The sequence below is a fragment of the Centroberyx gerrardi genome, chromosome 13, assembly GCF_048128805.1.
Source record: "Centroberyx gerrardi isolate f3 chromosome 13, fCenGer3.hap1.cur.20231027, whole genome shotgun sequence".
Taxonomy (NCBI): domain Eukaryota; kingdom Metazoa; phylum Chordata; class Actinopteri; order Beryciformes; family Berycidae; genus Centroberyx; species Centroberyx gerrardi.
In genome coordinates, this window is record NC_136009.1 from 10638227 (window position 1) to 10660247 (window position 22021).

At 40.2% G+C, this 22021-nt stretch overlaps 2 protein-coding genes across 5 annotated transcripts in view; both read left to right on the forward strand.

The window, feature by feature from the left end:
• The first annotated feature begins 537 nt into the window (after nucleotides 1–537).
• On the forward strand, nucleotides 538–7064 carry ro60 (Ro60, Y RNA binding protein). Of its 2 annotated transcripts, XM_071917689.2 has the most exons (9): nucleotides 538–627; nucleotides 1624–2221; nucleotides 2488–2708; nucleotides 2961–3107; nucleotides 3230–3367; nucleotides 3471–3587; nucleotides 3960–4076; nucleotides 4306–4452; nucleotides 5127–7064. In XM_071917689.2, exons 2-9 carry the CDS (start codon nucleotides 1642–1644, stop codon nucleotides 5277–5279), a joined length of 1620 nt encoding a protein of 539 aa, XP_071773790.2. In that variant the 5' UTR covers nucleotides 538–627; nucleotides 1624–1641; the 3' UTR covers nucleotides 5280–7064. The 2 variants fall into 2 exon arrangements, with proteins under 2 accessions (XP_071773790.2, XP_071773791.2); XM_071917690.2 differs by lacking the exon at nucleotides 3960–4076.
• Nucleotides 7065–11782: 4718 nt separating this feature from the next.
• cdc73 (cell division cycle 73, Paf1/RNA polymerase II complex component, homolog (S. cerevisiae)) overlaps nucleotides 11783–22021 on the forward strand; it is a 103030-nt gene continuing 92791 nt past the window's right edge. For all 3 annotated transcript variants that reach the window (XR_013507092.1, XR_013507093.1, XM_071917663.2), the window contains exons 1-10: nucleotides 11783–11920; nucleotides 12660–12765; nucleotides 12998–13067; nucleotides 13299–13361; nucleotides 13664–13716; nucleotides 14151–14239; nucleotides 14494–14707; nucleotides 16961–17059; nucleotides 18845–18923; nucleotides 19277–19341. Coding sequence is in view for 1 of the 3 variants with exons in the window: in XM_071917663.2 (XP_071773764.1) it covers nucleotides 11790–11920; nucleotides 12660–12765; nucleotides 12998–13067; nucleotides 13299–13361; nucleotides 13664–13716; nucleotides 14151–14239; nucleotides 14494–14707; nucleotides 16961–17059; nucleotides 18845–18923; nucleotides 19277–19341 (969 nt within the window). In the remaining 2 variants the exon portion in view is untranslated. The remainder of the gene's footprint in view (nucleotides 11921–12659; nucleotides 12766–12997; nucleotides 13068–13298; nucleotides 13362–13663; nucleotides 13717–14150; nucleotides 14240–14493; nucleotides 14708–16960; nucleotides 17060–18844; nucleotides 18924–19276; nucleotides 19342–22021) is intronic.

Here is a 22021-nt window from a genome sequence, read left to right on the forward strand (position 1 = left end):
AGTAGGTTTAGTGGCCTAACACAATAACTTATTTGCAACTACGCTGGCTTCATATAGCCTAAGTACTCATAACAATGTCATAAGTCACTATCCCATTTTAGTACATAGTTTACATAAGAGTTTTTACTTATCAACAAATAATCACCATCAGTAATTAACATAATTTATATTCAAAAGTATTTATGGACTCCTCAAAGTGCTGGCTTATGACTCGGCAGCACCATCAAACCATCAACTTCAGAATTCATAAAAACTGAATTATCTCTCAACAGACTGAGTAAGCAGTTGAATGAACTTATCAGATCATCACACTGTTATGGGTGGCACCAGGTGGAGATGTGCATGGGGTTAGTCTGCCTGTTCATGAGTGAATTGAGGGGTCAAAAGCAAATCTGAATATTTTATACTATCAGTAAAAGCAAATTAAGATGAATCATGATAATAAACAGTTGGCCAGTGGCCAAAATCCTGTTGGACGTGGTGGCAGTGTGTTACTGATTGAGGAGGGGGGCACTCACTCTATCCCAGCATCCACCTCGCCCGCCTGGCTGTCTCTCATCGTCGGATTCCAGAGGGGACGCCTTTACATCAACATCACAAACTTGAGTCCTGTGCACGTATATTGCGGTAAGTTTGATTACAATACGACATGAGAATACTATATTATTGATGATAGTCAAATGTGTTGATCATACCGCTAAATGTACGTTGGCAGAAAGCGAACACATTTTAGCTAAGGTTAGGGCACATAACTAGCCAGCTGCCCATCCCAGACAGAGACCGCATCAGCCTCCCAGTTAGGGAAGACGAGGATGTGGCTCTTGTTGGTTTGTGGTTTATGGATAGCAACCATCCAGCTACACATCTCTACTGACTAACGTTAAGAGAAGGCTGGATATTTTTGCTAGACGACTATCTAGCTAATATTAATGTTACAATCAGCTAAGCTAGTTGGCTAAGTTACTTCGCTTCTGCATTGCTCAGATTGTCTTTGATTTGCTGAAGCTAGCGTTTCGTTAGCAAACCTGAACTGCTAGCTAACTAAGGTTAAGTTAACGTTAGCAATTAGTTAAGGTTGTCATTGCAGCTAACGTCAACATTATGTGGTCTAAAGTTGTAGACCATCTGCTATGAACAGCTCAATGTAGCTGTAATTGGTTCCTTTATTATCTGTCTTATGTGTATCATGGGCTGTAATCGGCTTGAAGCTATTTCTGTCAGTCGAGTTAGCCAACAAGTAACGTTGTCAGCTAAGTCAACGTTATCTTGCACGTTTATCGAGGCAGACAGCAGCGAGCTACGAAGCTAGTGAGTCGTTTCCTTCAACAACAATTGACTGAAGCACTCAAACTACCTCTCATCATGGCTACTGTTAGGTTATTGTAAGGTAACGTTTTTGCCAATTGCCACGCCGTCTGATCCAATCACAGAGGATGACGCACCTTCACCAACATGGGGTGGGAAATTAACTGCCACTTTGGCAGGGAAAAAAACTTTTTAAATGTCCTCAGCGTTTTCCTGGTGGAGGAAGTTTAAAGGGTTGGTTAATGTGGGATCTACCAATCACAGTGGCCAGTGGATGAAAGAAGTAGTTACTTGTCCTATCTACAATATCTGTTCCAGTTCTTCTTGAGTGTTACAATGGAGCCTTCGGGAAGTACTGCGACGGCGGGCAACCACACCCTGAACTCAACAGGCGATGGTTGTCCGTGGGAGCTGAGCGACAAGGCCAGGCTGTGCCGTTTCCTCTGCTACGGCTCGGAGGGAGACGTGTATACTGCCAGAGAGGAGTGCCATCTCAGCATGGAAAGCGCCGAAGCCCTGCTGTCCCTGCTTCAGGAGGGCCGGGGCTGTGAGGTGGTGGAGGAGATAAAGAGGTTCACTCAGGATGGGCGAGCTGTCAGACTCAACCCCTCTCTTTTTGCCCTGGCTTTGTGCTCCCAGCACTCTGAGCTGAAGACCAGGCAGGCGGCGTTCAAAGCCCTGAAGGATGTCTGTCGGGTCCCCGCCCACCTCTTTTCCTTCATCCAGTACAAGAAGGAACTAAAAGAGGGCATGAAGTGTGGGATTTGGGGACGTGCGCTGAGGAAAGCTGTGTCTGATTGGTACAATGAGCAGGATGCCATGAGCCTGGCTCTGGCTGTGACCAAATGCAAACAGAGAGAGGGCTGGTCCCACCAGGATCTGCTCAGGCTCTCCCACACCAAGCCAGCTTGTGAAAGTGAGTTTAAAGACACACAGTATACATAGATGTTTACTTTTATAAACAGCTGGTCCTGACCGATGTGCTGTGAGATGCATATTTTTTTTGCTAAATGTTAAGAGTTATCTTGTTCAAGATGTTAGCAAAATTCACTTATCAATAACCATATTAAGTACCTTTTAGCTCTTAGGACTTGGTCATTTTGGTTCATTTCATTTTGTTGGAAGCTGAAGAGACACACAGCTCGGGTAAGATGACAATGTCCATATTTTTTGTGCTTTCAGCAATTGCATTGATCAGTAAATATGTAACAAAAGGGTGGAAAGAAGTCCAGGTTGCATACGCAGACAAAGAGAACTCAGAAGAGGTCGTCAAAGTGCTGTCGTATCTTGAAGTGGTGGAGAAGGTCAAGCACAGCTGTGATGAAACAGAGGTCATCCATCTAATAGAGGAGCACAGACTGGAGAGGGAACAGCTACTGACAGACCACCTGAAGTCCAAACAAGTGGGTTGTGTCTTTTATAATCATTCAGCGTCGAGACTTGGCTAAAGTGATGAATTACTGGATTTTGTTTTCATAGCTGCATTTGTCCAGTATCAAAATTCCACCACACTCCAATGATGTTATGATATTCCATAATAATTAGAAATGTATTTTAAATTGCCACAATCTGACTTATGCATTTAATTGTGGTACTTTATCCAAATTGGAATGGATTTCATGTGTGTGTTTTCTTTTTCTTTCTTTTTTTTATAGGTATGGAGAACTTTGTTGAAGGAAATGCCTCTCGGATCAATGTTAAATATCTTGGGCAAGATGACAGCGGACGAAGTCCTGGAGCCAGGAAGCTCAGACATGGCAGCTGTTTGTGACAGAATCCACAATGAGACCACACTAAAGAAGGTCAGTCAAGTCTTGCTCATTAAACTCAAAAGTGCTATTGTTTACAGTTAACAGAATGAAGGTGTGTTGTATCAAATTGTAGTCACCATTTAAGTATTTGGTGTCTCTTTTAAAATCTCCAGGCTATGATCCACCCTTTCAGCATCCTCCTGGCTTCTGAAAACTACAAAAGAGGCCAAGGCTATCGAGGTAAAACCAAATGGGAACCAGACAGCAGCATTCTCAAAGCCTTGGACTCTGCCTTTTACAAGTGTTTTATGGTAAGCTCTTTTGATTCTTGAACTTCTGACTGACCATTAAAGAAGGCCAAAAAGCATTTGCTGACACAAATGATCTCTTGTCCCGTCGTGGTTTTGGCCTCAGAATGTGGAGCCTGTGGGTAAACGGTTTGCAGTGGCGGTGGACGTCAGCACATCGCTGAGCAGCGTCGTCCCGGGGACATCGGTCAGCACCGCTGTCGCTGCTGCGGCCATTACCATGGTAAGAGAAGATTAGTGCTAGATAACGACGCAGTGTGTGGGTAATTGGTGTTCCAGTCAGAACAGCTGTGTCTGTCAGCATGAGAAGGGCCGTCCCATCTCTGGAGGAAGCCAGGGTCAAGGAATGAGCCTGTGAATGAGCCATACTGTGGATTCCTGCGACATTCCTTCCGCAGTGCCATCATCCTGAGTCCACAGACCGTCCAGGAATTTTTAGCTGTGAGACATGCCGTTAGAATTATCATTCTAGCATGCAGGAATATTTGCACAATTTCTAGTAGTTCAGTTGTGAAGCAAGCTGTGTATTTACTGGTGACGTTTTAAAATGGTTATGCCATGCACTGCAGTAGGACTTTGTGTGTGTGTGACACAGGTCATTGCGAGGACAGAAGCAGACACGCAGGTCCTGGCCTATTCTGAAGGAGCGTTGGTCCCATGCACCATCTCTGCTGACATGACTCTCGCTCAAGCAACAATTGAACTGGTTAAGGTAAGGCATGTTACTTACAGCATCAAAAAATGAGAAATGAATGACAGGTCCTGACACACAAGTTTTTATAACCATCAGGAACCATTCACCCAGTGTCAATTACACACCCAGCAGATTTAGGCTGATGCATTAAAAGTAGCGGTTAGGCCACCTATTGTGTTCCCATTGACTTTAATGAACATTTTTGCTCTATGACCTCTATTTCTATGATATCCACCATATGTTCCAGATCCCCAGTGGGAGCACAGACTGCACTCTCCCCATCACATGGGCCACAGAGAATGGGAAAGCTGTGGATGTGTTCATCATATTGACCAACAACCCGCTGTGGACGTGTACTGCCAGCCCAGTGGAGACTCTAAAGAAGCACAGACAGGTGCGTTCATTCATTCATTCATTCATTCATTCATGTCTCCTTGGGCAGGGGATTTGATTTAATACAGTCCATTTAGATATAGATCATATTAGAAAATGGGATTACACTAAAACTAGGTAAAATGAATTTGTAGATCAGCGGGCACAGATTTAATTAATCAGGCAAGCTGCACAAAATTACTTTTCAAACTTATTTTATACAAAAGCTGGTCCCTGGGCTCAATATCCTGAATGACTTAGCATTTGACTAATATGCTGTTAGACCACAACTTTGATATAGAATTCTCCTCCCTGATGACATTTTAAGGTATGTGCTATAAGTGAGTTAATGAGCTAAATCTCATGGACTGTTTTTTTTTACTGTTGTGTAAATAACATTCGTTATCCAGTCCATATTTTGGAAAGTAGATGTTTTTAAGCCTTGATCTTGAGATATTCTAAAATGTATTCACAAATCTAATACCTGGATTTTTTTTTTCTTTCATAATTCTTGTGTAAATCGTTTTGTTTTTTTCTCCCATGAAGACATTTGTTGGATTCTTGCTTTGTGGATTTATACCCAGAAATCTCAATGTAATTGCAATAAACTTGGGCATACATACTCATGCTTTTGCAAATAAAAATGTTTAAAAAAGAACCAACTAAACAACTCTTTTCTTTGTATTTCAACAATAGAAATCAGGAGCCTGCTCTAAGTTGGTGATGTGTGGGCTGAGTTCCACTGGACACGCCATCACAGACACAGAAGACAGGGGCTTACTGAGCATCTGTGGCTTCGACCTTGGAGCTGTGAGCGTCATCCGTAGCCTGGCCCAGGATCTGATCTGATAAACTGACTGACAGTCTCTGAATCATGATGATAGAGTACAAAATATGGCACAAAGTGGACAAACCTGGCTCACTTAGCATGTAGGGTGCCCTAAAACAGCACTAATCCAAAAGATGTTGACATTTACAATTCTGATTTGTTTTTATATTGTGTCACTTACAAATCAATTGACAAAGTGTCCAGCGGGCTGGACAACACTCTGGAAATGTTATGTGCATTTATTTTCCTGAAATTTGGGAAGGAAGTGATGAGTACAGCACTGATCTGCCATTGGGTATCACACTGTTAAGAGGTTTAATGCAAACAGCACACTGTATAATGTGCTTTTTAGTGGTTCTTGGTGAGAAGTAAGAAACTAAGAAGTTGTAGACGACCCTTTCAAGATTGAACTCCTTTTCTGGTAAGATACTGGCAGATGAAGTCATTTTGATCAAAGAGCAGTGGTGTAGGAGACCTGTATAATGATAGAGGCTTAGTACAGCTGTAGGTTTACTTAGAAGGGATTTACTGTAGTCTCTGTTGTGTATCTATGGTATGATGTAGCAGGTTTGATGTGAAGGTAGAGGCCTTTTTGAACCTTTGAAGCCTGTCCTGTTGTATGTAGCATTATTGTAAAAGATTACAGATATAACAGGAGAGGAATAGAAACAAAGTAAAGCACCAAGAGGCAACAGAAAACCTCAGTTTGTTTTTTCTGGGTATTCTGTAAAAACCCTTGATTGATTTGGTCAGAAAAGTTCTTTTGAAAGGTATTGCTTACAGGAGAGTAATAGAAACCCCCAATGATGTGTGGCTTTTGCCTTTGGCATCGTCAAAATTCTTAACTAATGTATTTACATTAGTTAAGAATATTGTGTTTCAATTTGTTTGTTCAAATTGAGAAATTTGAAAATTATTTAGTAAAATAATACCCTTGGTGCTCTTAAAATGTGTGATGATGAATGAAGGTTATTTTGGGTTTTCCTTTGGAAACAGTGATGCCAATATTGGGACCGTAAGTCAGAGTTCACTGTAAGTTGGAGATATGGATTTGCTCTCGTCATTTAGTCTGATTTCTATGCATCACAAATGGGCTTTTTCTATTGCTGTATTATGTTCAGAAAGGTCAAATCAAAGCTATTTAACAACCGTTTACCAAGACTGAAGCTGCTAGCACAGTAATGTTTCTGTATTTTAACATAGATATTGCTACCTTCCCAGTGTAATAGATACAACTGAATGTACCTTTTGTAATACATGTGTAACACTACAGAGATTTAAATTACAATGCTTTATATTTCTTCAAATACTGAATACACAATGTCAGAATATTTGTAGTGTTAGGGGTCAATTCAATTTCAATTTAGGGAAAAACAACTGAACAGCTACAGTGGTGCTCCATGTCTAATTGAACAGTAATTGATATAATTACTTAGAGCATTTACTGAACTTGTCGCTCATCCTCCGTTCTGGTGTAATCAACCCTTTACAAAGAAAAGATAAATCCAGACCATGTTACTGTGATGGATCCTTTGTCCATACATGCTGTTATTATTTGCAATGTTATAAAGTGTTTAAAGTGTTTCTACAGGCTCCCAAGTTTTGCCTCGGGTGTTTTGACAAAGGTCAAACGTAACAAAAGCTGAAAATATAATTAATTATATGATCCTTAATGCTACATGTTGTAGTCCAAAGTCTGACATTGTGAGAGATAGTTCAACTTGATTTCCATCATATTGTCTCTTGTGTCCAATCTTGCTTGACATGTACAGTACTTGACTGTAGTGGCAATGTAAACCCCTAATAAACACTTTTCGTCGCTCTTGGAATATTGCAATTGTATTTTTTCCTTATATTTTATATACAAGTGTATGTCTGACAGCTTGGAAATAAATTCTCGAGTATTGACATCCTCGTGTGCAGGTCAGGAGTTCAATCTCTTTGACGCTTGGAGTCTAAGAGGCAGCACGTCGAAGTTAATTGGACTTGGCAAACATGGGCGAACTGTGTCTCATGAACAAAGTATGATAATATAAAATAAAAATCTTATTATAGACATACTGTAAATTTAGGGGAAACCGGCCAAAAATTTTACGGAGATGAGGCATCCCGCGGGGCCACACGGTGTTGATAATTGGGGGCACGTGAACACGTGAAGTGAAAAGGTGAAGATGGCGGACGTGTTGAGTGGAGTGTTCTTCGTCAGTATAACGTCCAGAAAAAATAAATAGTCGTTAAAAGGAGATGAAGTTATATTTGGAGAGTTATCCTGACCCAAAAAAGCCAAGACCAACTACATAATTTCCGGGTATGTCAATGTTGAGAGCAGGTACAGGTCGCTGTTGTAGGCCCGAAACTCAAGCTAGTCTCTGCCAGCTGCCAGGTGCTGGTGATGGCGGTAGCTTGAGCTGCAGTCAGGTATCTGTTCGTGTAGCTTTACTTGCTACAACAGCGTTGTGATGCTAGCGAGCAACTGCACTGCAGTGGCTCATGATGAGCGTTAATGGTTTCGTCAAAAACAAAACTTTGCTCATTGTAGCAAATGAAGTTGGACACGGATCAGTACATTAGCTAGCTGGGAAATAGTTCCATGTTTACGAATTTGAATGTCACGATTCGTTCAGTTGACCAAGTTAGTTACTTCATATTTTAGTGATTTATATAAATTATTTTATATGAATTTGCATGTTGCAACATGCAATCAATCTGTGTGCATTTTGAATAAGGTTATATACAATGACGGCCAGATAAACTGCACGTCTTTGTTTGTTTCTATCCCCAGAACTGGAAAAAAGGGGAAACCCAAAGAGTACTACACTCTAGACACTATCCTGTTCTTCCTCAACAATCTGCATCTCTTTCATCCATCCTATGTTCAAAGAGGTGCAGTAAGTGAATTATCAGTATTGTCAAACCTTTTTCACTGCCAGTAAATTACCGCATACAATTCTCACTCTTATTAAAGCTCATAAATTTGAGCACAAACCCCTATTTCTGCCTGTGTTTTTTTGCTCCTCGGTTGAAGACTGAACTGGCCTAATCCATGAAATCTTCAAAAATGTATCTGTTATTGTATTGACAGTGTGTTGGTTTACATGGTTTTATCTTCTCCATAGACAGAAAACATCCCATTTGTCAGAAGACCTGATCAAAAGGGCTTGCTGACTTATCTCAATGGCGAGAGTTGTAAGTAGTATTTGGGAGAACTATACTATTGATTTAAAGCATGTATGGTGATGTTTTTATTACTTATTGAGTGTTTAAAATTATAGTTGCATTTATGTGTGACCAGTTCAGCATTTTGTCCCCATTTCTATAGTTGCTGATTTACCAAAACATTGTAATGCTGACAGGTTTCATTGATGGAGCCTTATCAATAGGAACCTACTTGTAGTTGGGCCAATGGGCGACTAATTCATGCAATTTCTACTTCCTTTCCACTCACAGCTACTTCAACAAGTATTGACAGAAGCGCCCCCATAGAAATCGGGTTGTAACGACCAACGCAAGGTACGTTTTAAACCTTGTTTGTTACAGGAGGTTTGAGGAACCAGCTGTACCTCTTAATTTAGCTTCATGTATTATTTTTTGAGCATTGATCAATCATTAATAGTGGAAACTAAGAATACAACTAAATACATGTAAAATGCGCAGCATTGTAAAAGCCTTTACTGCTATGCACTGCAGTGGGTTTTTTTCACAGTTAAAGGTGTTTTCTATAAAAGGAGTAGTCTTTCATCAAGGAAGCTTTGACTAAACCATCTTGGACTTTGCAGAGTGAAATAATACTGTTGCTTTGTTCTGCTCCTCAGTCAAAAGAGCAGCTGATGAGGTTTCTTCTGAAGCCAAAAAACCGAGGATTGAGGTAAATTGATCGTGAACATCTTTTGACTTAATGACGTTCTCACTCCCGTCTTGTTCGGTGCAGCTGCATCACACTCTGGAGCATTTACCTCGTGAGTTTGGTTTGTTTGAGGAGATGAGAACGCCCCAATCAATCTCTGATCCTCACCAGGTAACAGCATCCAGGTCTATGGAAGAGAGGTGGCCTCAGGCTGCCCCAAGTGTTCCCTGCATAGGTGTCAGTCACTATTTAATCTCTAACGACCTGTTTGACATTTTCCAATCTGGTTTTAGACCCCATCATAGCACTGAGACAGCACTTATTACAATCTGTGTTCATTCAGAGATCATGAACAACTTCTATAAGATTTCCATCCTTGTACTTTTAGATGTCAGTGCGGCATTTGACTTGTTAATTGGTTTTGAACAAACCTGCAGGGCAGACATTTCTTTGTATCCAATGAAAATGTTGTTTCTGAAAAAGTTAGTATCATGTGGCATGCCACAGGGGTCAGTTCAAGATAAATTACCATAATTACGCAGATGACACACAGCTATAAATCTCCCTTTCTCCTGAAGACCTGACTCCCATGTAATCACTGATTAAATGTATTGAAGATGTCCCAAATTTTCTACAACTCAACACTACTAACCATTTTCCTCTTTTAGGATGAGGAGCGAGTGTGTCTGAACCAGGAGCGTCTGGCTGCACCTCTGGAGGGCCACAAAGAAGACTTTGTGGCAACCGACGAGTGGTGGGTTTCCTGAAAAGTGTCGTAGAGCTATGAATTTCTTGAGGCAGTTCTTAAAATTTGTCGTCACAATATCTTCTGGGAAACTGGGCATTAAGTGTGTTGTGAGTTTTCAAGATCATTCACTAACAGGAAACTCCAGATCAGGTATCATGGATTTGTCCCCAACATCATTTGCCTATAGCATGCTTTCCATATTATTTAATAACAAGGTATCCAAAGCAAATCATTTCACCATTGGGATTAGACATGCCACAGATCCAGTATGGACATAACAGTGTTTGTGGAGCTGCTGCACACTGGCACCTACAGACGGGTTCCTGTAGTACTGAGCTAGCTACATGATCAAATAATTTCTCCTGTGTCCAGATCACTGTCTGAGGCCATGTCGGTGGAGAAGATCGCTGCTTTTAAACCTTTGAAGCCTGTCCTTCTGTTTTAAGTGGCATTACTATAAATGATAAACAAGAGAGGAATAGAAACAAAGTAAAGCACCAAGAGGCAACAGAAAACCTCAGTTTGTTTTTCCTGAGTATTCTGTAAAAACCCTTGATTGGTCAGAAAAGTTCTTTTGAAAGGTATTGCTTACAGGCGAGTAATAGTCTAAAATCCCAATGATGTGTGGCTTTTGCCTATGGCCTAGTCAAAATTCTTAGCTGGTGTATTTAGCTGATGTATGTATTTTTATATTTACTTAGCTAATCTATTTATTTTTCCTATACCAATATTGTATTTTTATTTTTATTTGTTCAAATTGAGTTGTTTCTTCTGCTCTTGTGAAATTTATTTAGTAAAATAATACCCTTGGTGCTCTTAAAATGTGGGATGATGAATGAAGGTTATTTTGGGTTTTGAAAACAGAAATGCCAATATTGGGACCGTAAGTCAGAGTTCACTGTAAGTAAACTTGTTCTCGTCATTTAGTCTGATTTCTATGCATCACAAATGGGCTTTTTCTATTGCTGTATTTTGTTCACGAAGGCCAAGTCAAAGCTGTCTAACAACAGTTTACTAAGACTGAAGCTGCTAGCACAGTAATGTTTCTGTATTTGTTTTTTTACAGCAATGTAATAATGTTAAGTGATGCAAAAATTAAAATGGGTAATTGCTACCTTCCCAGTGTAATAGATACAACTGAATGTACCTCTTGTAATACATATTGCACTTCGTCCATATATGCTATTATTATTTGCAATGTTTTGCCTCAGGTGTTTTGACAAATGTCAAATGGTACAAAGGCTGACAATATTTGTAATTATATGATCCTTGATGCTACATGTTGTAGTCCAAAGTCTGATATTGTAGGAGATAGTTCAACTTGATTTCCATCATATACCCTTAATAAACACGTTTTTGCCATATTGCAGTTATATTTCCCCCCTCATATTTTATACACACTAATGTGTGTGATAGCCTCGAATAAAAATGAACTCCTGAAGAGTTGATGTCCTCATGTGCAGGAGTTCAATCCCTTTGACCTAAGTGTCCACCCTGTGGAAGCGTCCTTGAGCAAGGCACTGAATCCCTACCGGCTGTGCCCTGCCACCCTCAGGTGAAGAGAAGACTTGTTCCTCATGGGTCAATAGGGCACTTGCGCAGGTTAAGAGACATTGAAAAATTAAATTGTCTAAACCCAAGTCTAAAATTACTGAGGCAGCACATCGGAATTTAATGTGATTTGGCATATGGATATGCATTTGGATATGGGCGAAGAACTCTCCAATCAGCCTTCATTCAGTGAAAGAGATTATGGGCAAAGTAGAATATAAAATAAATATATGCACTCTTGAACTATTAACGTTATAGACATACAGTATAAGTTCAAGGGAAACAGGTCAAAAATGTAACTTTACTGAGATCAGGCATCCTGCGAGGCCACATGATGTTGAGAATTGGGGGCTTTGCAAACACACACTTACATGAAGACAAGTGAAGATGGCGGACGTGTTGAGTGTTCTTCGTCAATATAACATCCAGAAAAAGGAAATTGTCGCTAAAGGAGATGAAGTTATATTTGGAGAGTTCTCCTGGCCAAAAAATGTCAAGACCAACTACATAATTTGGGGGTATGTCAATGTTGAGAGGATATACAGATCGCTTCTGTAGGCCCGCAACTCAAGCTAATCTCTGCCTGGTGCTGCTAGTGGCGGCGGGCGGCTTGCTAGCTAGCAGATGCTACAATGCTAATCCTACTTCTCTCGTTGTACTTCAAACTTTCTGCACTTTCTGCTTCCTTTTGCACGGTACTTTGGCGTTGTGCTGTTGGCCCCAGTGCTTCTTTTGCTAGTCTTTATTACGATCACATATCTCCTTGTAACTTTAGCTGATGGTATTTCTTTGTGATATGTAGCGTAAGTAGCTACAGTCATGTTGTGATGCTAGCTAGCGGTGTAGCTAAGTTGTTTCCTCTTGGGTTCTGGACTCCAGTGGCTCAACGGGAAAGACTTGTATTTGCGCCATAATGGCAACGATAAGTGTTATTTACAATTGTTTCTCCAAAAAACAACTTTCCTCTTGTAGTACATTGTTATCTATTTCTCATGTACTTAGATTAGTACGTTAGCTAACTGGACAGTAGTTGCGTGTTTACGTGATGATCTGAATGTCATGATGATTCGTTGAGTTGACCACGCAAGTTACTTCATATTCTAGTGATTAGCATGTGTTTAATTTATATAAACATACATGTTGTAACCTGTAATCAATCTGTGTGCATTTTGTATAAAGTTATATACAAGGACGACCGGTTAAACTACACTTTTGATTAAGTTTAGGGAACCCTTTTGTGTGTGTTTCTATCCCCAGAACTGGAAAAGAGGGGCAGCCCAAAGAGTACTACACTCTAGACTCTATCTTGTTCTTGCTCAACAATGTGCATCTCCCTCATCCATCCTATGTGCGAAGAGCTGCAGTAAGTGACTTGGAATTATCACCCACATTGTCGTACCCTTTTCACTGCCAGTAAATCTGTCATAAAATTGTCACTGTTGTTAAATCTCATCAATTTGAGCACAAACTCATATATCTGCCTGTTTTTTGGCCCTTGGTTAATGACTGAACTGGCCTAATTCATGACATTTTCAAAATATATCTGGAATTGTATTGACAGTGTGTTGGTTTAAATGATTTTATGTTCTCTATAGACAGAGAACATCCCGGTTGTCAGAAGACCGGATCGAAAGGGCTTGCTGTCGTATCTCAATGGCGAGAGTTGTAAGTAGTATTTTGGAGTATTTTGAGTCTTTAGAATTGTAGTTGCCTAATGTGTGTCCTTGCAGTAATGTAGTTTGTTGCATGTTGTCCCCATTTCATATAGTTGTTGATGCATCAGAACACTGTGACGGTGACTGGTTTCATTGATGGAGCCTTATCAATAGGAACCTACTTGTAGTTGGGCCAATGGGCGACTAATTCATGCAATTTCTACTTCCTTTCCACTCACAGCTACTTCAACAAGTATTGACAGAAGCGCCCCCATAGAAATCGGGTTGCAACGACCAACGCAAGGTACGTTTAAACCTTGTTTGTTACAGGAGGTTTGAGGAACCAGCTGTACCTCTTAATTTAGCTTCATTTATTATTTTTTGAGCATTGATCAATCATTAATAGTGGAAACTAAGAATACAACTAAATACATGTAAAACGCGCAGCATTGTAAAAGCCTTTACTGCTATGCACTGCAGTGTTATTTTTTTCACAGTTAAAGGTGTTTTCTATAAAAGGAGTAGTCTTTCATCAAGGAAGCTTTGACTAAACCATCTTGGACTTTGCAGAGTGAAATAATACTGTTGCTTTGTTCTGCTCCTCAGTCAAAAGAGCAGCTGATGAGGTTTCTTCTGAAGCCAAAAAACCGAGGATTGAGGTAAATTGATCGTGAACATCTTTTGACTTAGAATCGCTCAATACTCAACACCCAATAACTTTTAATCACATTCTCTCCCCCGCCTTGTCGGTGCAGCTGCATCACACTATGGAGCATTTAGTGAGAAGTGAGAGCACAATCAGCCCAAAGACAAGGAAATAATCAGAGCATTGCAGATTTAATGTTTTTTGATTCCCCCCATGCTTCACTGAATGTCTTGAAATTGCACATAGAATCAGTCACCGACGGTAAAGTGACCAATCCAAAAGTATGATTAACACTTTTGTTTTGTTCTTATGGGCCTTATAACAATTTCACATCGGATTATGACTAATTCAAATTAGCTATAGGTGCAGTGTGTATATCTTCGACTGATCTAGACTAGATCTGTGTAGTTTGTTAAACAGCATGTGCACTACCATTTTCTTTTAAAGGATGAGGAACGAGTGCGTCTGGACAAGGAGCGTCTGGCTGCACGTCTGGAGGGCCACAAAGAAGGCATTGTGCAAACTGACCAGATCAGGTAAAATGGATTTTCCCCAGTATCATTTGCCTATAACATGCTTTCCTTATTAAGTAATAACAAGATATTCAAAGCAAATCATTTCACCATTGGGATTAGTCTTGGTATTCATCCAACATGCAGCACACACAGTTGCAGTATGGACTGAACAGTATTTGTGGAGCTGCTGCACACTGGCACCCACAGACGGGTTCCTGTAGTAATCCAGTAACCCATAGCTATCTACATGATCAAACCATTCCTCCTGTGTCCAGATCACTGTCTGAGGCCATGTCGGTGGAGAAGATCGCTGCCATCAAGGCCAAGATCATGGCCAAGAAGCGTTCCACTATCAAAACAGATCTGGATGACGACATCACCCTGAAGCAGAGGAGCTTTGTGGACGCAGAGGTGGATGTCACCAGGGATATTGTCAGCCGAGAGAGGGTCTGGAGGACCAGGACCACCATTCTCCAGAGCACCGGAAAGGTCAGAGTCAACCCCAGGCCAATCATATCCAATCACAGTGGTCTTTCCCTACAACAAGTTTTCCACCCTAAAACATAGTTCATGACCGTGTCCTGCACAAAATCCTGTTCCAGTACTGTCCATACTGACAGTACTGTATAATGTGTAGCATGCAGTCAATGAAATGGGTATTAACGTGGCTGCAGGACGGTGTCAACATACTACATCGCATGATTATGAAGGCCAAATGCTGATGGTTGTACAGTTCCAATGTTTTTTCCTGTAAATGGTTTATTTTACCATCACTCTTTGCAGAGCAATATAGGAAGGTGATGACGCTTAAAAAAAAAAGTTTTCACTGATACCAACTGACCAGAACCAAGTACAGACACAGAACCTAGTGTCATTGTGTTGAAAAGACACGTTTTTAATTAGGGATGCACCAATCTATCGGCCCGGGATTGAAATCGGCCGATATTCACTCTAAATATGAGATCGGAGAATTCCGATATGGGGATAATTCACCAAAAAATGAACATCTGGTTATTATCTACTCACCCTCATGTCAGTGGGTGAAGTTTGTATATCCACATAATAAACAGCCAGTTAGCTAACGCAGCTCCGTGTCAGCCTTCTGCCGGTGCTTTATTCTTTACAGTTCCAAAAAGGGGAAATAATGACCATATAATTACTCCAAACAACTCCCGCCGCATAATCCACACGTTCTGAAGCCAATTGATTGCACAGTGGTTCCAAAAGTCCAATATTCATCTCATTATCACCTAGATTTGCGCACTTGTTCTGCAACCATCACTACAACAGCAGCAAGCTGATGCTGCATTCAACTAACTAGATACCTATGTTATGTATTTTTCAGACATATTGTTTCGACTGTCATCGGGGTCAGTAGGCTAATGACCGAATTTTCATTTTTGGGTGAATTATTACTATAATAGCCTATCCTACCATAATAATTGGTCAACATAAATATGACTGTTCTATCTACAGATAGCGAGTGCCTGTTCAGAAATGCCTCGCATATCCTTGATGAAAAGAGAAACAGACTGTCAGTGAAAAAGCAGAGATGTTGTCATTCACCTTTCGTTTTTTGCTTCTAGACTTCATATTTCTTTGGGCTACTTGGTTATTAAAAAGTCTCAATCTTCATAGACAATAAAAGTAGAAGTTATAGAATAGGCTCTTAGACTAAATCAGGGGATTGCCATATCAACAGAGGGCAAACCTGCGGGGCGGGAATGGTGCGGCCAGGCTGAGTATTTTCTCTTGATGTGAAGCAAACTTTAAATGCAATAACAACTCCCACAAAGTTTAAAATTCAGTAGTCTAAATATTTTGTTGCCTATTTATTTGGCAATTAGCCTAAAGATGAAAGTTGTCTCCAGTCAGTAATCTACAAAATAGAATGTTTGTTGACTTATGTAATACAGTGGATGAAAAAGCAACTGAATCACTGCATAGGCTGCAGGTAATTTAGAAAACACAAAGATATTCAACAATCAGGCCCTTTATCAACGTTTATGTTCTACCTAATAAAATGGAATAGAATAATTTAGGGAAAACAAAATGATATTCTACTCCAATGACCCCCCCCACGCACGCGCGAGCACACACACACACACACACACACACACACACACACACACACACACACACACACACACACAAATCTGTATCGGCTGGCAGAATATCGGCTCCAAAAATCCAGATCGGTGCATCCCTAGTTTTAATAGCTTTTTGGGTTTAGCTGTTAGAGAGTGTATTTGCCCTGTGGATGTGTGTTGGACAGCAGCACTCATCATGATGGTAGAAACTAGGAAAATAAGGCCCAGGTTGGAAAAAAACAGAATTATCCGTAAGTATTTCACTCTTCTGTTTGTACCTTGGAGGAAGGATTCCCTTACCTGCCAACTTCACCTCATCATGTCATGTTACAGCTCTGATGTGCCTATAGATGGCAGTATTGCATCAAGGTGTCCTCAGCTGTAGTATACTGTGTACTTGAAAGTGCTTGGTAATTAATGTCAAAGATGTTCTTTTTTTTAATTCATGTCCAAATGAACAACTCTAGGTTTATCCCATGCATGAGAGTTTTGTATGTTTACTACCTGATTACAATGCAACCTTTGGCCAGAGACAGAAAAATGGTTGTATTTCACCTGTTGTATTGCACCAAATGGTGACGAAACCTACAAAGAGACAACCTATCATGGATGTTTAACTCATCACATCCTGAACTATCTTTCTCATTTGCAGAACTTCTCCAAAAACATCTTTGCCATTCTTCAGTCGGTGAAAGCCAGAGAAGAAGGGCGAGCACCAGAGCAGAGACCAGCACAGAACGCCACTCAAGTGGTAAGGACAGCGTTCTTCGCCTATCTCGCATACATTAGGGCTTTCACTTTTTTCAAATTTCAAAAGATATTCAAATTTTGCTAGATATCAAACAAAACAAATGTACTAGTAGCTGTTCCCATCACAACTTTGCTTTGTGTGAAAGATTAAATAAATGAGTTTATGTAAGCCTTACTGGCTCACCTTAATGCAAAAGACTTTTTAAAAGTGAGACCAGACACTAAAATATGTTTTTGAGTTGTAAACGAATGTATATTTCAGTTTATGGTGAAAAACATTAATCTTGGTCATAATCTCAATATGCAAGTGAATTGTATTGGTGTCAGTACACACTGTATTTCCCTTACGCAGGGCTCTTAGACTCCATTTACATCTGGTATTAGAATTGGATATGTATCTGGATAACTTTGCATGCATGTTAATGCAAGGTGTAAACACACACGGCACACATTGGGAACAGAATGTGACCAGATCTGCCAGACCACCTATGGAGGTAGTCTGGCTCCCATTGTGACTGGATTTCAGGCACAGTCAGCCAGGTGTAAATGCAATCCATACATTGTGACTGTACAGTATCACGTCTAATGACCCTAAACCAGACACGTATATTTTTGTAGACAATGCCATCTCCCATCTACTCGCCTTCTTGGCATAGTCCGTGTGAAAAATGAGATCTGGTCACAATGCGGACAGAATGAGAACGCATATAAATACCAGATGTAAATGCAAAGGGCGTGATCAGATTATTTATTATCTGGATAGCATATCTGGATGCAGATCGCATTTTAATACCAAGTGTAAATGGGGTATTGGGTTTTTGCGTGGCCTAAACGGTGCATACCGTAATTCTCCTAAGCATTGCTGTTGATTGTGCTGAGTCTGAGAAAATTATTTTACTGCTGAGTCACCTCAGAAGTGCTACATACAAACACTGGATTTTATGCTGTCACTGGCAGTATGTAAGCAGTAAGTGTCCCACTGCACAATGACAACTAACTGAAATACTCATCTGCCAGCACATCACCAGATTGAGGCCAAGGAGTTAGCTCGCACTGAGGCAAAATAAGTGCAACAACCTCAGTTCATGGCTGGTTGCCTGGACCTAAACAAACAGCACCCCTATGAATCCTTTCCTCATCCATTACTTGCAGATTTTAAGATACTTCTTATTACGGATAAAGATTTGTTCAATAGCTAATAGGCTAATGCTTCTTTGTGGCCTGTTGCTTTGTTTCTTCAAGCAGTTTGTAGGCTATTGCTGCAAGGTCATTGCTGCAAATGGATATTCTGCACATTGCATTTTAGATTTTATCCTTTTGATTAATAAAACAATATAATAATACAGTGACATTTTGAGTCAGTTTTTGTCACATTCATGAATACTTGTGATTATGAAAAGAAAAGGCCAGTAAAGAACAATCATGTTATACAGATAATTTTTTCAAAGATATTCTAAAGGCAGAATTTGTTTAAAGTTTTGACTGGTGCTGCAAAAATGAATTCACTGTGGTGCGTTTTGAAGATTTAAATGATGTCCATGACAAACCCCATTAAGCACCTGGCTTGGTCATACCATAGAGTCTATTAATGCCTCTTTTTGCTCATATCATTTCTCAAAGAAATGGAGCTTGAAATTAACTGGAGGGTTATCTAGAAAAGGTCAATGATGATTTAACCCCTTGAAGCAGTGGTGAGTGTATAACAGGCTGTTACGGTTTGACTAGAGTGCATTTGCAAACATGTAGTTACTTGTTTGTGTTTATTTATATCATATGTCATCTCCAGGACCCGTCCATAAGGAACAAACAGCCCGTCCCAGCTGCCTACAACAGATACGATCAGGAGCGATTCAAAGGAAAAGAGGGTGAGTCTTATATGTGTGTCTATAGGCACACATGATCGTTTCGAATTGTGAGTGCTTGTGATCTTAAAGGAATACACCAAGTTTTACCAACTTACCTGTTTACCAACTATCATCAAATCAACCTCATCAGTCTCCCGGTAGATCATTCACTCCAGTGCTTCATGCAAATTCTTTAGTATACACTGTGGATAATGCTAATCACCTACTATCACTCAGCAAAGTAAGACTGGTCCTACAACTTTATTGTAACATAATGTTGTGTCATTATTTTTTATTAGATATTACACATACTGCTCAAACCATTTCTTTTTGCCAATAACCTGCAACTCACAAATATTGCATTGTTTTCTTAGAAACGGAGGGCTTCAAGATTGATACCATGGGCACCTACCACGGCATGACGCTGAAGTCGGTGACGGTAAGACCAAAGCTCTGCTGTTCTGCTGGTTGTGTTAGGGGGAGACTAAGGGCTAGGGCCTAGATGTGTGAGAGCCACAGACGCTTCTCATGACGACCGCGTGCCTGAAAACTCCAGCACTTATGTGGCGCTGTAGGAAGATTCAGCTCTCCAACAAGAAAAGAAAAATCCTACCAGAATCAGCCAGTAGTTCGGTTCCTCTTCATTCAGGCAGGTGCTGGACGTAGGCGCTGTGGCACCATCCACGTTTTCACCGCCAAATTTCAGGTGCATGACCTCGCACATGACTCCAATGCAGCCAGTCATTTTGGCCACAGTTTTGTCATTTTGACCGCATGCCCTCTGCAGCCTTAAGGTATCAGATGCTCTGCACTGTTATTCTGCACTGTTATTCTGCACTGTTATTCTGCATTTGCCCGTTCTTTCCTCCCCAGTCCCCACCACATTGGAAATTAAAGTTGCAGGATTGGAGTGTTTGATGTAATGTTTGGAAGTTAATCATTTATCAAAAAAGAGTGTTCAACAGTGAAATTGTTATTGCTGACAAGTAAAGGCTATAACGTCCATATGGCCTCAACCTCATGGGACGCAGGAATTCAGACATATTTTAAGTCTATACTTGGGGCTATAAATGGAGATATATATACATATATATATATATACAAATTATGTAAGGGTTTTTGGGACCGATCGCTGGAAGCAGTATGGGCCGATACCGATCACAGGGTCTATTTGAAGCCTTCTATTTATCGTGTAGCATTATTTATTTATTTAACTATTCTTAACAACATTTATATATTGTATTAAAATTAAGAGATGAGAAAGTATCATGAATTGACAACTGTTTATTTATTGGCAGGCAACATGTGCAACATATTTCTCTCTCTCCCTTAGAGACACAACTTAAACCATAGCAGCCTACGCTTGGTTATTGGGAGCAGCTTAGAGCTTAACAAATATAGCTTTCCTGTGGAATAAAATAAATAAAATTTTATAAAATAAAAATTAGAATAAAAGCTAGAACAATAAATTATATATACTGAGGCAACAAAAATCAATTCCAATAGACAGAACAAAACACAGGGCCTTTATCAATTTACTCCAACTTTAGAGACTATAAAAACTACAACATAAAAAGCCTATAGCCAAAATATTGTTTCAAGTCAGTCAGCCCTCAATTTTAGGGGAGGGGTAGAGAGAGGAGTAGAGAGAGGGAGAGAGAGAGAGAGAGGGAGAGAGACAGAGAGAGGGAGAGAGAGAAAGAGAGAGAGGGAGAGAGACAGAGAGAGAGAGAGAGGGGGGATAGAGATCAGTATGATTCATATCTCTCGAAGCGTGGATCCAAGTAGGACATGAGTCGTCTGAACCCGTCGTCTTCCACAATAGACAGCGGCTGGTGATCAAGGCATATGAATTCCATTATTTTGGCTGATATTTCTTTTGGTTTCTTGCTGTCGTTGCTGTAGGGTTGCTGTCGTTGCAATGTCTGTTACCGACAGCTGAGTGAGTGGCGATTGAGTTGCTAAACGGTCCCGCTCTCTCTCTGCCTTAGTGCTAGCTAGCCTTGAAAACTCGGCATATTCCTTGACGTGACTAACCTTCAAATGTCTGATGAGGTTCGTGGTGTTGAATTTTTTTGGTTGCGTTCCTCCACGAGTGATTTCCTTGGAACACACCTTGCAAATTTCAAATTTATTGTCTTTTTCAGACACCTGGTAGAACTGCCAGACCGGTGAAGCCATTTTAGCGGCGCGTAGAGAAATTGTCTCGCGTGTTTCGCATCATCTGATCGGCTCTTCTGATCGGCCTTTATAGAGACCACAGATCAAACTATTTAGCATGAATATCGGCCGATAACAATCGGTGGCCGATCGATCGGAGCACCCCTAAAAAACTATGTAGTTATATTTCACTGTAGTAGAACATTTTTACTCCCCCATACCCCATATGAATTCATATCATACGCACCCAGCTGCCCTGGGCGTCCATAGTGACACTAATTATTACTTGTTTTAATTTTTAAAATTAAGTCCAATAGTATGCTTATACATACTATTGCAACCCAAATCACTGTGTTTTTTTCTGTGTTCTGTTCCAAAGTTTACCAGAATTACCTGTTTGTAAGTTTTGATTACCAGTCAAGAATAAACGGCTAGAATGCTGTTAGTGCCTACATATTCCCACTGCAGGTCACAATGATAGTTGACTATTCAGCCTCCATGTTCTCTCAAAGAGAAATGCGAGATTTACATTGTGATATAATCCCTTAATTTACATTGTGATAAGATCTCTTATATAAGAATTTAATCTGGACATACATACGTCTTTGCAGTTTTTATTGATGTCATGGGAGATTTGAGTGTAGAGTCAGTGTAGGCGAAATTGATCATTCTGATGCTGGATAATTACTCATTTTCCACTTACTCATACTGTCACTGAGTAAGGCCACATGCCTTCCACTCTTTGGAAAATGTAGACAGAAATGTGGAATCTATTTAAAAATAGAATTCAGACATGAACATAGTATTTGGGAGTTTTGGGCAGGACATAGTAAAATATACCATTTTAAAATATGAAAGTGAATAAGCTAAGCACAAATTTTAAGGTGCAAGTTGATTAGTGTGACTGTGCAGTGCATGCCAGCACATGTTCGCTGACACTTACCGTTGTTAAAGCCAAA